Consider the following 15,686-nt stretch of genomic DNA (forward strand, 5'->3'; position numbering starts at 1 on the left):
AGAGACAGGGGCTTGGCGCGCGCGCGCGGTAAGGGCGGCCGCCAGCCCCGGGCTGGGCAGCGCCAGCGCCGTTCAGCACCGCGGACAGCGGGCGGCCGCGGCGGGAGAGCCCCGCGCTACGCGCCCCGCGGGGCAGCCAGAGATAATCGTGCCTCTTCATTCCTTCTTCTTCTCCTTTTTTGGTTTTTTTTTTGTTTGTTTGTTTGTTTGTTCTTTTTCATTGCTGGGGGGAAAGCGTCGCTACTTGTATTTGCTCGTGGCAGCAGGATTTTTGGAAAGGGGAATTTCAGCTGCGACAGCAGGCGTTTCAGCTGTAGCGGTGATAATAAATCCTCTCTCTGCTTTGCTAGCAAAACGTGTGCCTCATTCAGAAATGTGGTGAGTGATGAGCGCCCTAGTACGTACATGAAGTTCCACTGCCAGTTTCGTTATGATGGTCATAGCTTATACTTCTAGCATAAATCTCAGGCTTCTTTTAAGTCATGAAAAGCTGCTTATTTTTCGTAGTCTCTCTGTCTCCTGTGCAGATTTAAGCATATATACTCTTAGGATGGAAATAATCTGGGGTACCTATAATTGCATTAAGTTCTCAATTCATAAAGAGTTTCTTTGTTTTATCGTTTATGGTAGGCACGGCTACTTCTGAAGTAGTAAATGGCTGTTGCACCCTGCTTTTAACCTCACTGAAGTCTAATTAAGAACAACAATTAAATGCACAGGTACTGATTCTTCTGCTCCTGGGAACGTTGTTTTTAGGAGAGATTTTTAAGGTGCAACTAATTTGCATTGTCTTCCTGCAGAATCATTAAAAGTAATAATTGGACTTCATGTCTCTTATGTGAAAGCAGTGTTTGAACATGTTTGTCCCCCACAAATAAGCTGTGTTATAAAAATGGTTGTTGATACAGATACATCAGGAAAGTGGGCACTGCATTCTTTTGTTTGCTGTTGTCAGAAGTGGTTTGCCTCAGTTATTGGTACACTGTTGTCCTGGAATATTAGGCTACACCTCAAAAATCTCAGGAAACTCTTTCCTGAATATGTCTTATATTCATATGTGCAAGAGATTATTGACTGAAAAATAGGGAGCATTTCATGATCCATTTTAATAAAAGCTTTAAGCTGCTTTTAGATTGTTCTTCTAGAACATGTATTAAAATGACCATATGTACAAAATTAGTGTACGGCCTCTATTTGACATAACGTGCCTTCTAATCTCAATGTATCCTCTGCTAATAGTGGACTTTGCATTAGTTTTGATCTGCTTCATTTTTCTATCGTATTAGTGGAAGCTGGATTTATATCCTGCAAGTAAATAATTAACTTCCTTACTCAGTTTTACTTGTTTCATTAAGTTAGTGGGAATGCTTGCAAACAAAACTTGGCCTTTATTATGAAAATGTCTCTAATCATGAGAAGAGAGGAAAATAGACATTTATATGGTGTTACTTTGTTCCCTGGACAATCTTGGAAAAATGCTTCAGAGGAGTCAGTGGAAAGGATACCCAGGAGCTGAATTCAACCTTGGCATATTGGGCACAGCTCCCATTGAATGCAAGAGCTGTGCTTTGCTTCCTCTAAGGCAGGGATGCATACAGCTTGATCTTGTTGGAAGTCACTGAAGATGTTACAACAGTGAAATAACATAGCAAGTTTAAACTGCTAAGATTTCTCGTTTCATCTGATGTAAGTAGAAAATTTGGTCTTACACAGGCTACCATGATGGACATCTTCTATGTATGAATTATTGGTGTTGATTTTGCAGCTTTGGTTCATGTGGAATCATGAAATGCATTGCCACTAGTGCTAGGTCACAAATTATATCCCAAATGTCAATTTTTTTGAAATATGATGGAAACTGCTTGGCCTTTTTGTTCCAAAGCTGAATTTACAAGAGGCATGTTTCTAGGGAATACTAAAAACACTGTCAGGAGACGTTAACCAAATCTCCCTCGATATCATTTGGTGATAATAGATTTTAGAGAAAATATGTCTGTATTTACTTGATCTAATGCTACAGCAAAAAGAATTAATTCTCTAACATGTTTAAATAGTGCTTTATAATGGAAAGTTAATGCATGTCATATAGCACATCTGGTTTCCTATGGAAAGACAATTCTACTCTTGTTATGTTATAGTACCCACATATGGATCCATACAAAAAATGGAAAATATTTGTGTCAAAAATGTGATGAGGAATTTTCATGTGCTTAAAAAGGTACCATTTTACTAAGTTGATTTAGATACTGATTCCAATAAAGCATGACAGCTGTGTAAACAAAAAAATTAAATCCAATTGTGCTGTTGGTATACCCTTATATTGCTTGCTGAAATCAAAGACACTTGTGCATGTGTCTCTGAAAACAGAATTAGGCCTGTCTGCTGAGTACAGCAGGTGAGGCAATCAACCTATACAGAGCTTGCTGTTGGATGAAGACCTAAATCTGTAGTGACTGATTACAGGTCAGCACGAACCTTCAAATTACATTAGGCATTGCATGAGAGAGTGCATGACAGTACAGGTTATAGTCTTTTTTAGTAGGTATGATCTAATACATGTTCTTGCAATAAAAAACTAATGTCTCCCAAGATGACTAGAAAGCATTGTTTCCTTGTAAAAGAATGGCAGCTGGTAGCAAAAACACAAAGGGATGCATTAGACTAACTTGTAATTAGGGAGCCATTTGAGTCATCCAGATTACTCAACTAATTAACTATTTCACCTCATTTTCTTTTTTAACAAATTTTGTGAACAAAATTAAAATATATCATGAGTTAAATATCCATAGGCTAAGAAAATCAACTAGACTAGAAAAAAATGTACTCAGTTAACAATCACCATATCAACCCACCACCTGCATTATGCTAAAAATCTCTCTTTAAGAGAGCATTTTTGCAGAATTTGCTTTTAAGGTGAACAAACCCTGGTGCTGGAAAAGCAAAGAGTTAACAACTCTCTGAAGGTTTGGTCAGGTCATCTAAGGCATGGTTTGTTGAGCAAAGGCCTTACACTAGCTTGGTAAGGGCTTCTATTATATCATTTTTTCATTATCTTCATCAGTGAAGAGACACATCGACAACCTTAGGTCAGGACTTCCCTACTTCCCTACTACCCTTTTCAGAGAGGAGGCATGTAGATCCTTTTCTGGACCTCCTGATGGATTCATTTCCCAAGCCCAGCAGCTGAATGGGGTAAAATTCAAAGTGGTATTTTGTCTTCTTGGGGCAATGCTGTTATAAGGATTCTTTATATTAAAACTGAAATTTCTTTGACCACAAACTAACACTCCTTTAGTTAGAATTCACTAGGTGTAGAAACATACATTATAAATACACTAGACTGCTTCTCAATCATTACCAAAGTCCACAGAGTGATAAATTCTGCTAAGCAGAAACCAGTATTTCAGCTTTCCTGGTCAAACATACACTGTATGGTATTTTCATGGTTGGAAATGACTTGAGTGCACTGTCATTTGTACTTAAGTGTTGGGGGGCCTATTTTCTATAAAATGCACAAGCTCTGTCACAAAAATAAGAAAATCTGGGGACTGTGCTTCTAGGGTTGAGGTGAGATCTGCACAAAAAGCATTTGCAGTCATATCCATTTCAGTAACCTCATACTAATGGGTGAATAATGCTAGCTTCTAAATACGTTTAGAGGGAATGTGAAGGAGCTATTGATTTCAAAAATGTATTAGCATTCTGCTTCATTACACTAACAATCTAAGTGAAGCTGGTACTTATAACTGACATTAGAAAACATATTACTGGCCATGAGTGGGTGTTTTTACTAGAATAGACATTTGTGCCTTTTATTAGTAGACTCATGGATAATCAGAGGGTAGTCATCTGTCTCTTTAAAGGTTCTGTTGGGGAGAAATAGTTTTGTAATTTGCTATCTGACTTCAGATTTTTGAGGAAGTATTTAGTTGGAAAAGAGACTCTTGTAATGTTTTTACATGTGGAAATTCTTGCTATTCATAATTTTGAAAGACATCATCTTCTGCAAGAGGTTTATGTTCAGTATATCCATTAGGAAATTACTGAGGTTTGTGATCTTGGAATCCCTGCCTAATTTCATTTGTTACATTATGAGAAGATTGAAACATCTTAGACAGCGAGGGCTGGTTTCAGCTTCTCTAGAGAGTCCAGCAGGAGACTTGCTGAAAACCATGAATTGGGCTCTTGGGGGAGTGTGTCTCTCTAGAAGGCGGCTAATGAGGTAACAGTGGGTGGCCACATCTGGTAGTGGTCCCCTCCACGGGGATGTTGTGAGGCTTGATGTGGGGGACAAGAAGGAGTGGTAGGACTTTTCCTTCATAAAGCACAGCCATTGTTCTGTAGGATATTCGGCATTGGTTTGGAATAAATACTTGGAGAAGCTTAATAAAATCTACGCAGAAATCCTCAGTGTGATTTCCTAGAGCAGTACTACTGCAAAAAAAACCAGCCGAAACTTTTAGACTGAACTTGACTTCCCTTCATACCAGCTACTGATTTATGTGAAGATACTATATATTTCATGGAAATACTATATATTTACATCCATGCTATGCAGAGCAGAGTTCAGCCACAACCTTCATTTGGAAAATGACAGTAATCTCAAAATTAGCAAACTGATGCTTTACTTTCTCACACCTTCTGGAAAAAGAAGTCTGATGTGAGACTATACGGTACATTAGTGCCAGGGCATAAGTATGGCAGAATACTTAAGTGCCTTTGGGACCAATGGCTCATCTCTTAATTCACATGAGTAGACCTAGTGAAATCAGTGGTCTGTGGTATACAGTTTCAATATTGACATATCAGGCAACAGGCCCGTAAAATGAGATGCAAAGTGTCTTTTAGAAAAAGATACCACTCGTGCTTAATTCAGATTCACTGTAGCTGTGCATATTTTTGGCCAGAGCATTTTTTTTTTTTCCTACTGAAAAGGACAAATTCAGCAAAAATGAATTTGCAGTTGTTTCTATTTTCAGCAGATTGCTTATTAGAAAAGGAAAAAAATTCCTTGCAATCATCTCTTCCCCTCCCTCTCTTGTGTGTACTCCATCCCCCTCCCTCTCTCGGGGCTACTCCTGCGCTCTCTCACACATGCGTGCATGCGCTTGCTTGCTCTCACAGACAGAAACACACACAGAAAAACAAATTATATATACACCTGCACACATACATACACACGCATATTTTATATGAATTGATTTTGTCTGTTTTTTTTTCTTTTGGTCAAAGTTCTGAACATTTTGTTTAAGGGCAAATCAGAATATTTTTCCAGTTGTCCTGTTCTGTGCTTGCTTACCTCTGGTGTAGGTTGCTTTCTCTGAATTTCGGCATGGCATGGGTACTGTTCCTCTGCTACAAAAAGGCCTAGCCTTTTGATTACTGGAGCTAGCTAGGAAAGTGCAGAACCCTTCCTGTGAAGGGCTGTGACCTGTAATATGGTGTTGCCATTGCTAATAACAAAGCTGTAAGCTTTGTACGGAGTTTGTAAGGTCTCATGACTGGGGCTTCTTAGGTCTGCTCTGCTCAAATTTTCCTTGAGCTTCCTGTTTTACTTGGTTTAGCTCTGACATCAATTTCTCAAGTTGACCAAGCATCTATGTCTGTTTTAATCTTGGTTATCTTTGTGTGGTACAACTTTAGTTTATACAGGTAGCAATAACACAGGCTTGGTAAAACAGCAGAGGCACTGAGAGTGGAGTCACAGGATGTGGCATGGAGGAGTGGCGGCATGGGATGATAAGAGATGGGGCACAGACTTGGCACTGAAGATCCCCATGCTATAAAAAGTTCATTAATAGGTAAAAATGCAGTCCTGGAGCTTGAGAAAACTGGGTTTAGGGGTTAAAGAGAACAAAGAAGTAGTATCTAACATATGTACATGGCACCATTTATTGTAAATTCAGATGTAATCTGGAGCTGCAGGACCAGTTGAGGAAAGAGAAAGGTGTAAATGCATGTTAGCGAACAAATATATATATAACCCTAAGAGGAAGGAAGAAGAGAGGAGGAAGAATAATCCATCAGCATGAATATCATATTTCTCCTGGAAAAGGGCTCCAGATGCTGACAGCTCCTCATAACATCCTCCCATTGCCAACACGAGTGTGAAACCACTGACCTTAGGACCCAGTGAAGCAGTGGAGGGGTGAGTGTAACATCAGGGAAAGGGATAGACAATTTAAATTGTATTATTGCTATTATTGTGACTTTTTCTGTATTATTATTCTTTGCTTTTCTGCAGAAATTAGATCTAGACTAAAAACGCTTCTTGAATTAGATTGTTAAGGTTTTCATTATGTTAACAATAAACTCCTGGCTTTACTTAAATGTGTAAGGTGTGCTTCATCTTTGTTCATGAACAAGACTTTCAATGTAACTGGCCTCAGAAATTCTTCTAGCTGAAGGAGGCCATGGGAAGCTATGCAGGAGAATGCCTGATTAAAGATTATTAGGTCTAGCAGCCTACTTTGGGTAGGAAATAGCTTAATTTGTACTGCTCTAACAGGTTTTGTCTTAAGAGGAGGCTGTGGTGTGAAGGAAGGGTCTGATCAGGCTTTGTGTTTTCGCGTTATTCTCTGAATGAGGGGAACGGTCACAGCCTGCAAATCCCTCTGCTACAAGGACTGTTATATCTGGGAAAGTCTTTTCCCAAGTCAATTCTTTTGTCAGTTCCAGATCTTGCAATGTGTTGCTTCATGCATGTGCTAGCATACCAGCAAGTGAATTCATATTTTTTCCTTTTCAGGTTTGCTTAACAAAAGCCCTTTTGAAAGTGTTCTGTTGTCAAGCTAATGGTGAAGTCATATTTTAGCCACTGTTTAACTGCATTTTATTGGTAATAATTTTTGGTCCACTGTGCTAAACTTAAACAATTGTTTGTGTTTGGCTAAAACTGCATAGCCTATCCTAATGAGATTTTGATTTGATTGATGTACTGCTTTGCTGACAGTAAGCCATACTATTAACTAGATGGTGCAGAAGCAAGGCATATTGCCTCCAGATAGTTTTTATTTATGCTTTCAACATCATTTAAAACATTTTTGTTTCCCACCAAATATGTTGACTTTTCTTGATATGTTTCAGGTTGTTTTTTTTTTCCCCAGCTAAGATAGAGGAAACAGGGATAAAGCAATAGACTTTTAAACCTATAGGAGTGTTTATGCTACGTCTAGAAATTGCAAGTAGTTAGCATTTCCCTTAGTATCTTTGTCATTAGAGAGTTTAGAGCCATGCTCATAAATGGCTAGCATGATATTAAGCATTTTAGCACAGATACTAAGAAAGATTATTTTTTTCCCCTTCCTTTGGGCCAACATCTACTTGGCCCTTATATAGAGAAGAGAGAACTGCAAATTCTGCTCTGCAGGGTATGAATCCATTTCCATCTCAATGGACTAAAAAGAGGCAAACGATGAATCTCCTAGCTGTAGGAACATGGGCATTATTGGAGAGGATTGATCAATGGACTGCATAAGTACATTGACCTGCTGCTCACAGTGACTCTGAGCAGTTGTTCAAGTAGAGATGAACCACTGTGAAAGAGATTGTAAAGACCAAGCCTGTCCAAAATCTGAGGCTGGTTTATAGGATGTTAAAATGCTGGGGTTTCAACCCCAATCCCCAAATTAAGGTTGACATATGGGTGATTCCCACAGCCCTTCACAAAGAGGAGGTGAGTTTACCTTTAAGCTTCCCTCCAGGGTGCAGCCTTGCAGGGAGAGCCATTGGGTAAATGAGCCCCAGGTGTCCCCCATTAAGTAAACAAGGGTCAGGTGTCCCACTTGGGGATAAAAGCTGGGACCACTTGCAGGCAGGGGCAGTGTCTGTCTGTGAGGTGGATGCCCTGTGCAGAGTTTCCTGTTGGGGAAGGACCTCCTGCCTCCCTGGGACTGGGCTCCAGTCAGGTCTGGCTTTTGTAAATGTGGGCTGTGTGGAGATTCAGTGTGTGACTTCCTTGGTCTGATGTGTTTGGCTTGTTGACTCAGTTGTCTCCTGTCCCTTCTATGGGAAACTGCATTTCACCATTTATTCCACCCATTGTTGGTTGTGTGGTGGTGTTGTTGGGGTCAGTGGGATTGATGTTGATTATGTATAATCTGACTGACTTGTTTGTACCCCAGTGCTCACCCATGTACTGACCCTTTTATATCAAATACAGTTTAGTTATTGGTTCATCTTTATGCTGGCTGTGTCCTTTATGCTAGGCCTGATAATTGGCAAAAGAGATGTGAAGAAAGGTTGTATGGGACAAAGAGAGTATTTCAAAGTGGTGAGCTATAGAGAAAGAAAAAAAACATGGGGAGCTCACAAAATTTAATTATTAAAGTTTAATAAGTCTTTTTACTGAAAGTGCGAAGTTATTTGGCAACAGTATTAAGTACTGTAACTCAAATTGCATTTGAGTTAAATTTATCTTTGAAACCAATCAGTCAAATTTCATCATGTTTTTTCCCTATGAAATGACCCTACATTTTCTGTCTTTTTCTCTCCAATTTCCATCTTGTTAGCATGAAAATCTCAGGATGTGTAATGTACCAAGATATCTCTAACTATAAAGAGACTTCAGTATTATTATAGTGCTGGTTATAGTATTAAGTATGAGTTTTAAAACATGCACTATGTGTATGTATTCGCTTGTGCATTTTACTTACTAATCAGGTGTAGCACAGCAGTTCTTTCTATGGATGTGGGGTGGCTGCACTACTTACAAGTAGTAAATATACAGTATACCTCTCACTACAGAAAATGGGAATGTTCAGGAGCATACTTATTATGAATCTAATTTGTTCAGTTTAAGAAAAATAATAAGATTTAAGACGATGACCTCACATTGTTTTTCTAGATACACATCAAGTCTTAAGACACCATTATTTTGGTCCTATCAGATTTACAAAAGAATGTTATGTCCCACCAGGACTCTCCTTTTCCAGTTAAATAAAGTTCTAGGTTCTGGCTCTAAAGGATGTGAGATAAAAGAATCTGTAAAGCTGTGATATTTCTATGTTTTGAAAAGAGAAAACAGTGCTACTTTGTTACTGGCTTATTAATGGCTCTTGACTGTCGTGAAGCTTATCTGTCTATTTTAGAGAAGGTATTTGGGATTTAAGAATCTAACAATTTTCTGGCAGGTTGCTTTAAAATGTCAACTGAGACTGTTCAGGGAGTCAAGACAGTCTAGGAAAATCCTGGGCTGGGGTTCCTCTGTTACGTAGAGGCCAACAGGGACAGTCAAAAGTGCCCACAACATCTTTTACATAGGATTTCTATTTATTGTAGGCTTTCATTTCTGCATATGTGATACAAATTTGTAGTGTAAGTTAGGCTCAGCAGTGTGTGCTATTTAGCATTCTTGCAATTTACCCATCTATTATCACAACAAAATTTTCTTCTTCCCTTATACTGGATCAGTTCTCCATCACTCTTCTGTAGATTGGAATTTTTTTTCTTTTTAGTTCAGGGCAGAAATTGTTTTATCTTGTATGTTTCTGCAGATAACTAGAGAAGATCAAGTGAGCACATAGTTTGAACCGGCAAGCAGAACAGTTGAAACCAGAAGAACAGGAAGTTTCACAGAGATTTTTCCAACTTTCCTTTCAGGAAGAATGAAGAAGACAAAGACAGCAAGTGGTGGCAATGGTGGAAATACTGAAATTAGTATAAGCAGAGAAGATGTTCAGATGCACTGAAAATATCTAGAAAGTATGCATTTTACATCACCCTGGAGCTTCTTGTTGCACTTTAATATATGAAGCGTTTCACTTGGTAGAGGGTCTAGGAACAAAGATCCAGGGACTGGAAAATGCAACTAAAGATAATCTGAGATTTTGAAGCAGGAGAATACTGTTGTACAGGAGAAGCTAAATTAAATAGGGGGTTACAATGGAGAAACATGGCAGTAAGGTCAAGACAGGTGCTGCTCTTTAAAAAAAAAAAAAAAAATCTAAGGAAAAGCAGCAGCAGCATGTGAGGAGTTGCAAGGAAGAAGGAAAAGTCAATCAGAAGGTAGAGAACAGCGGAAGAAGTAGCGATATTCAGGAGCTTAGGGAAGACCCTAAGAAAAGGAGTGGTGACCAGTCACTACATCATACAGACAGAACTGGAAGACAGAATCAAGAAATCATAACAGCATAAAGTCACGGTACAGAATCTGTTACTAAAGGGAATGTGAATGGTTATTGTGTGGGCTGATATATACATGAAGGAAGGCTAGACTCTTTTCCAAGAGCAAAAGTAGATACAAATCTGATGCTAAGAGAAGTTCTGAAGTGAGTTTGAAAGTAACCATTGATTATTGTTCATTTTGGAACAAATAATGAAATAACATTTTCTATTGACATAAAACCAGCTATACTTAGCTGAGAAATAGGTGAAGAGTCAGCATCTTTTTGATTAGAAGAAATAAGATAGAATCATAATCTGAACATCTAATCCATTTTCCTCAATGCCAAGGCAGAACACACTGTAATTTTTTTGTAAATACACTTGAGGATAGGTAATTTTAGCATAAGGAATAAAATTATTTTAGTTAAAGGATGATACCAGCACTGAGTATTACAAGTCAGTCATGAATAACTCTACATTCTGAAGTAGAGTTTAAACAGGGTTATGTGAGCAAAATATCAAAACTCACTTTATGATCAAGTTTGCTAGGCTTATGGAAGAGATACCTCTAGGAATTCTATTTTTTGAGCCTTGTCTTAAGCCCGATTTTCTTAATTTCTGTGTATGTTGAAGTATCTGAAGCTTAAAAAGCACCAAAATCACTTTTTTTTTTTTTTTTTTTTTTTGCTATCATACTTCAGTTCTTCATAGTTTCTGATGGTTTCCCCAGGGGTCACAAAGAAGCATTTGCTTTTTCTGTATAGGTACAGAACTTGATATGGGGAATTCCAGGCTTATCTCTCTTAAGGGTTGGAGACCAGCAATATTTAAAGGTGATGTGTAGTGAAAGTACTGGTGTTTCTAATGACTTGCTTCTCTGAGTGCCTCATTGATGCCTACTGCTTGTGTTCAGAGCCAAATTCTGAGGGGTCAAGAAGGAATATTTCCCCCCTTCATGAGATTAAGAGGAAGCTTTAGGTTCCCTTGTAGTATGAAGGGTGGCCCACTTGTTAGGGTCACCTGAGGCATCCATAGCAGTCTGGGAGCCAAAGTCTGATCATGGTTGGGGCCTTATCCACAATCTGCTAAGGTCAATGAAGTTTTTCACATGGGGCACTGTAACTGCAGGTAACCTACTTGAGCTACTGGGGCTATGTGGAGTTCTCAGAAAACCAAATTCAGCCTAGTAATTTTCTTGGAACGTATTTGAACTTCTGCACTGTCAGCTGGTAAAAAATAGATTTGTGTGAGTGCAAAGACTAGGTTGTGTATATAGACTTCTTAATTTTTCGTTTCTACGTGGTGCACCATTACCAAAATATATTGTTGCCCATTTTGAGAATCTGCTGCAATGGGCTGTACCTGTGTTACTGATGTGATTTTAACATTCTACTGGAAGTGAGCCTGCTGGGATTTAGTGGGAAATGGTGATACCGCCGTTAAAAAGTACTGAGATTCATGAGCAGGTGAGCTTTTTGGGGTATTCTTTTAACTATTTTTTATCAAAAATAAGTCACTCTTAGGTTTTTCTGTGTTACTCTGGATTCAGTCAGGATTAACTCTGAAGTCATACTTGAGATTTACTTTAATATTATCCAGTGAAGATTTTGAGCTAGTACTTAATTATTTTACTTTTTACTGCTTCTTTCAGTAAAAATAAATGAATTGAAAGGGGAATTTGAAATATTAAAATGGGTAGGAAATGCAGTATAAAGAATTTCAGGACAATCATAGTTTTAATTCCATCAGAAACAAAGGAGTAGGAATGAAGGAAGCAAAGAAGAACCACAGGAAACAAATGTCTATAGTTGTATTTTATCTATGATCAGTTTTGGAGTACTGGTTGTCTGTGAAGGAGACATGAAAATAAAACCAGCAAAGGGGGTGATTGTGAGAAGTGGGTGACTAGGAGAAGCACTGTTTCCTTGTTTTCATTTTACCATTTACACAACTCTCTAAATATCAAGATAAGACCATTGCTCAGGATTTTATCAATAATGCCAACCCCCACAAAGCTTAATGAGATCCCAGCAAGCTTAACAAGCTTTGAAATTCAGCTGTCTTTAAGACTATACTCAGCAATTTCTTTTCTCCTGTTCTCAGTCATCTTCCCAGCTTAAACCTGACAACAGCTATACACATGTGACCTCAGTGGTCATCTAGGAATTTGTTAGTGTTTGTTTTTACCATGTAAAAGAGTAGCCTTAGGTTTAGCATCCTACTTTATAATAGAAGGATCTCTAAGTGTGCTGTAAAAATTGAAGGATTCTGTATTCTTCCTATTGATTTTCTGCTTATGTATGTTATGAATTGCTTCACCGCCTACTGACAGGGACCCACTTTTGGCAGAGAATGCATTTCCCAATGATGCATTGCAATACTAAAGCACAGATAAGGTATTGTCCTTGATTTTCCTAACTGAAATTTCATGAGGAAATTAGGTCAACAGAATGTAATTACCTACACTGAAATCTCCTAAGGGTTCTGGGTAGAGCTGTGCAAATGAATGATTATTTTGATGTGCTTACAGAAGCAAGAAAAAAAAAATCGGAGGCAAGAATCAGTCTGAACAGAACAAAATCATTTTGTGTTCAACCTGAATTGAAACATGTTGCTTCTGAGCTGTTCTTCACAGCTCATTATGAGAATTAAAAACATTGACTTTCTATTTCTTTTTACTCAAAATCAACACTCAAGTTCAATGTTGCCATTAACTCCAACAGCTTCTGAAGGAGAAAATCCAGGCTGATAAGAGTGAGAGCTCTGGGTCCGCTTCTCTTAGAACACAAAGTCCCTTTTGTACCACAGTGGGTTTCTTTGACTGCTCTTCCAGGAGGTGACTAATGCAGCTTCAGTTACTTTTTAATCTATGAAGGAGCTGATCCTTGCCTATTTTTCTGCTCAGAGGGACAGCCTGTCTTCCAGATTGGGAACTGAACTGGACCATTGTAGCTGTTCTGTTCTTCATAAAGGCACTGAAGATTCACTGCATTTCAACCATTTAAAAAAATAAATCAAAACTTTAGTTCTGATTCCTTTTATAAAGAAATATTAGGAAGTATTTTGACTATCAAAATAAAACTTATTTTTCAGTAATACATAGTTTATGAAAACCATGAAATCTAAAAGAGGTCTTTGTGTCCAACACCAAGGTATGGTTAAATCCACACACCTGTATCTCCTCTGCAGAGAGCCAAGTACTCCGTTGACTGGCCAAGCAATGCTTGAGTGAAGGTTGTGTCATAACAAGAGTTGGCACAAGGGACTATAACTAATTTAAGCAGCTGAACAAGGAATACAGGATTATGATTATGGACTCAGCCATCTGAACTTTACCTTTCTTAGCTTTCTTATTTTTAAGTCAAGTTTTTGTATCTGGTTCTTGGCCTTTTCTCCTCAAGTCCCCATATATAAAAGATAATCACAGCAATTCTTAACTTTGGTATTAATGAGTGATTAAATACATTTTTTCTGAATGTGCATATGTGGACTGCATATGTTTTCCTATTGGAGTTGATACTGATACAAAAGTTGGACTTGATTCAGCATGTCCTCTGCTCTTGCACGTAATTTTTGAAATGTAACCCTGACTCAAAATATAAATAACATTTTTAAAAGCCCTCTAAAAATGAGTTTAAGAATGTGATACACTTCACGTACTTCATAGATTCCCTGTAATGTTGTTAAGCTCTTACTATAAAAATTGCATTGTGAGATTTTAAGGGAATTCTTGTATTCCACAAATATTCTTTCCAAATTTTGTAGAACCCAAAGATCTCATCAGATTTCCAGTGCTGTCTAAAGAATATGCAGGAGAGACATTCTAAACTTATTCTTCTCTTTCTGCAGGCTGCTTTTCTGGCGACAATGACCACTTTTTGGCAATTCATCAGCGAAAGAGTGGAAAACCTGTGTTTATTTATCACCATGTGCAGAGTGTGGAGAAAAGTCTGGATACAGACAGTTATAAGAATTCCAAACAAAATTTCCATTCTTCCCACACCAAAATAAGCAAGTTGCACCCTGCAATAATTGTTAAATCAACCTTCCCCAGATCTGCCTATGACCCATCCCTCAATTTGTTAGCTATGACTGGTCAAGATTTGGAAGTGGAAAATCTTCCCATTCCTTCAACGAATGTGATCATTGTGGTAAGTGCCTTTTTTGGGTGGGGGTTCTGGGGGTGTTTTTTTAATGAATAAATATGCCTGTAGATAAATATAGACAGATTGTAATATGGGCTATCCAAAGTTCATATTCCACTGCCTGGCTGATCATCTAAATAATGATCACATGTCTTTAATCTCTTCACTTTATTGGAATTTACAGTCATATAGCCTCATTGTGATCAACAAGCTATCTGATGAACCAGTGCAGAATATAGCCTCTCTGTAGATTAAGAACATACCTTTGCCTCGAGTGCCATTCATCTTCTTGAATTGATTGATGCTTGCACTGCCTTTGCTGTATGGGTTTTAAACTTATTCTGCATAGGGCACAAGAAAATGTACTTCAGGGAAGAATCTGATAGAGGCAAAGAGATTTTAAAAGGCTGACACAAAGGTTTCATTTCTGTTTCTCCAGTAAAATCACCATTATGCTTACATAGCTGTTTGAAAACGAGCCTGTTTCTTGCAAAGAACTATGTTTTTCTTGGTGTAAGCCATACACGTTCCTTCGGGACACATGGACTGGAATGTTTCTTGTTTGGTTAACTGTGTGTATGATCTTTCCCATTCTCAAAAAAGTGATGGCAGTGCTCCCTCCTGCAGTGGAGGGTGTGTCAGTGGAACCATATACTGATGCCACCCTGCTGCATCCTCACCCTGCATGCCAGTGGAGCAGCATACTGCCGGTAGAGCGGTCCTCTGTGGAGTGCACAGCACAGTCTGTATATGCTCTGTACAGATGCTGCACTGCCTCGCCCTGGTGCATAGGTAGCCCTGCTTGATTATGGAGAAGAGCATTGCGCTCATCCTTCTTCCTGGAGGGAAGAACTACCATTCATAATGTCTCATGCACTCAACAGAGTGAACTAATAAAGATTACGCTGAAACAATGTGACTAATCATAATCAGCAGCTATTTGCCTAATTCTGTAAATTACTCTGTACAGAAGATGTTAGATTAAAACACAATGGCCTTTACGGACAGGGAAAGAAGATAGACCATACAACACTAGGGTGTGTTAGCACACACAGTTTTTCAGAATCATGTGTAAGTTCCTCATACTGTTGGTACCTCTAGAGATCTGCCCTCATGAATGCACCAAATGCAATAAAGGCTAGTGACTATCCAAAACAGAGTAGTAATTTTATTAGTCTAACATTAAAGTTCTAACAGTTAAAAAATACTGTTGGGGATCTAGACTCAAAAAGCTGTGCTCTGGACTTGTTGCATACCACATGAACAAGACCTCCTAAATTGAGATTAGATGGCTAGCATAGTCAGTGGACTAGATTAAGGTGTATGTAAGTGTCCATATCAGAGCAAAATAAGGTACTGACAGCCTTGCTTCACTGGGGACATGCAAACTATACACAGAGTCTCAGTACTGAATGGTGCTGATCAGGAGGAGGAGAT

The 15,686-nt window shown here is 38.5% G+C and overlaps 1 protein-coding gene across 3 annotated transcripts in view; it reads left to right on the forward strand.

Annotated features, from left to right (window-relative positions):
* The first annotated feature begins 279 nt into the window (after positions 1-279).
* PTPRR (protein tyrosine phosphatase, receptor type R) overlaps positions 280-15,686 on the forward strand; it is a 159,516-nt gene continuing 144,109 nt past the window's right edge. The window contains exons 1-3 of one of the 3 annotated variants that reach the window (XM_026867832.1): positions 517-521; positions 1,003-1,012; positions 13,944-14,255. In XM_026867832.1, coding sequence (XP_026723633.1) covers positions 14,193-14,255 — 63 coding nt within the window. In that variant the 5' untranslated portion in view covers positions 517-521; positions 1,003-1,012; positions 13,944-14,192. Of the gene's footprint in view, positions 379-516; positions 522-1,002; positions 1,013-12,818; positions 12,859-13,943; positions 14,256-15,686 lie in introns of those variants that run through there. The other 2 variants (XM_026867828.1, XM_026867829.1) reach the window with 2 other exon arrangements.

This window comes from Athene cunicularia, assembly GCF_003259725.1.
Source record: "Athene cunicularia isolate RWA chromosome 1 unlocalized genomic scaffold, athCun1 chr1_part2, whole genome shotgun sequence".
NCBI classification, from domain to species: Eukaryota; Metazoa; Chordata; class Aves; order Strigiformes; family Strigidae; genus Athene; species Athene cunicularia.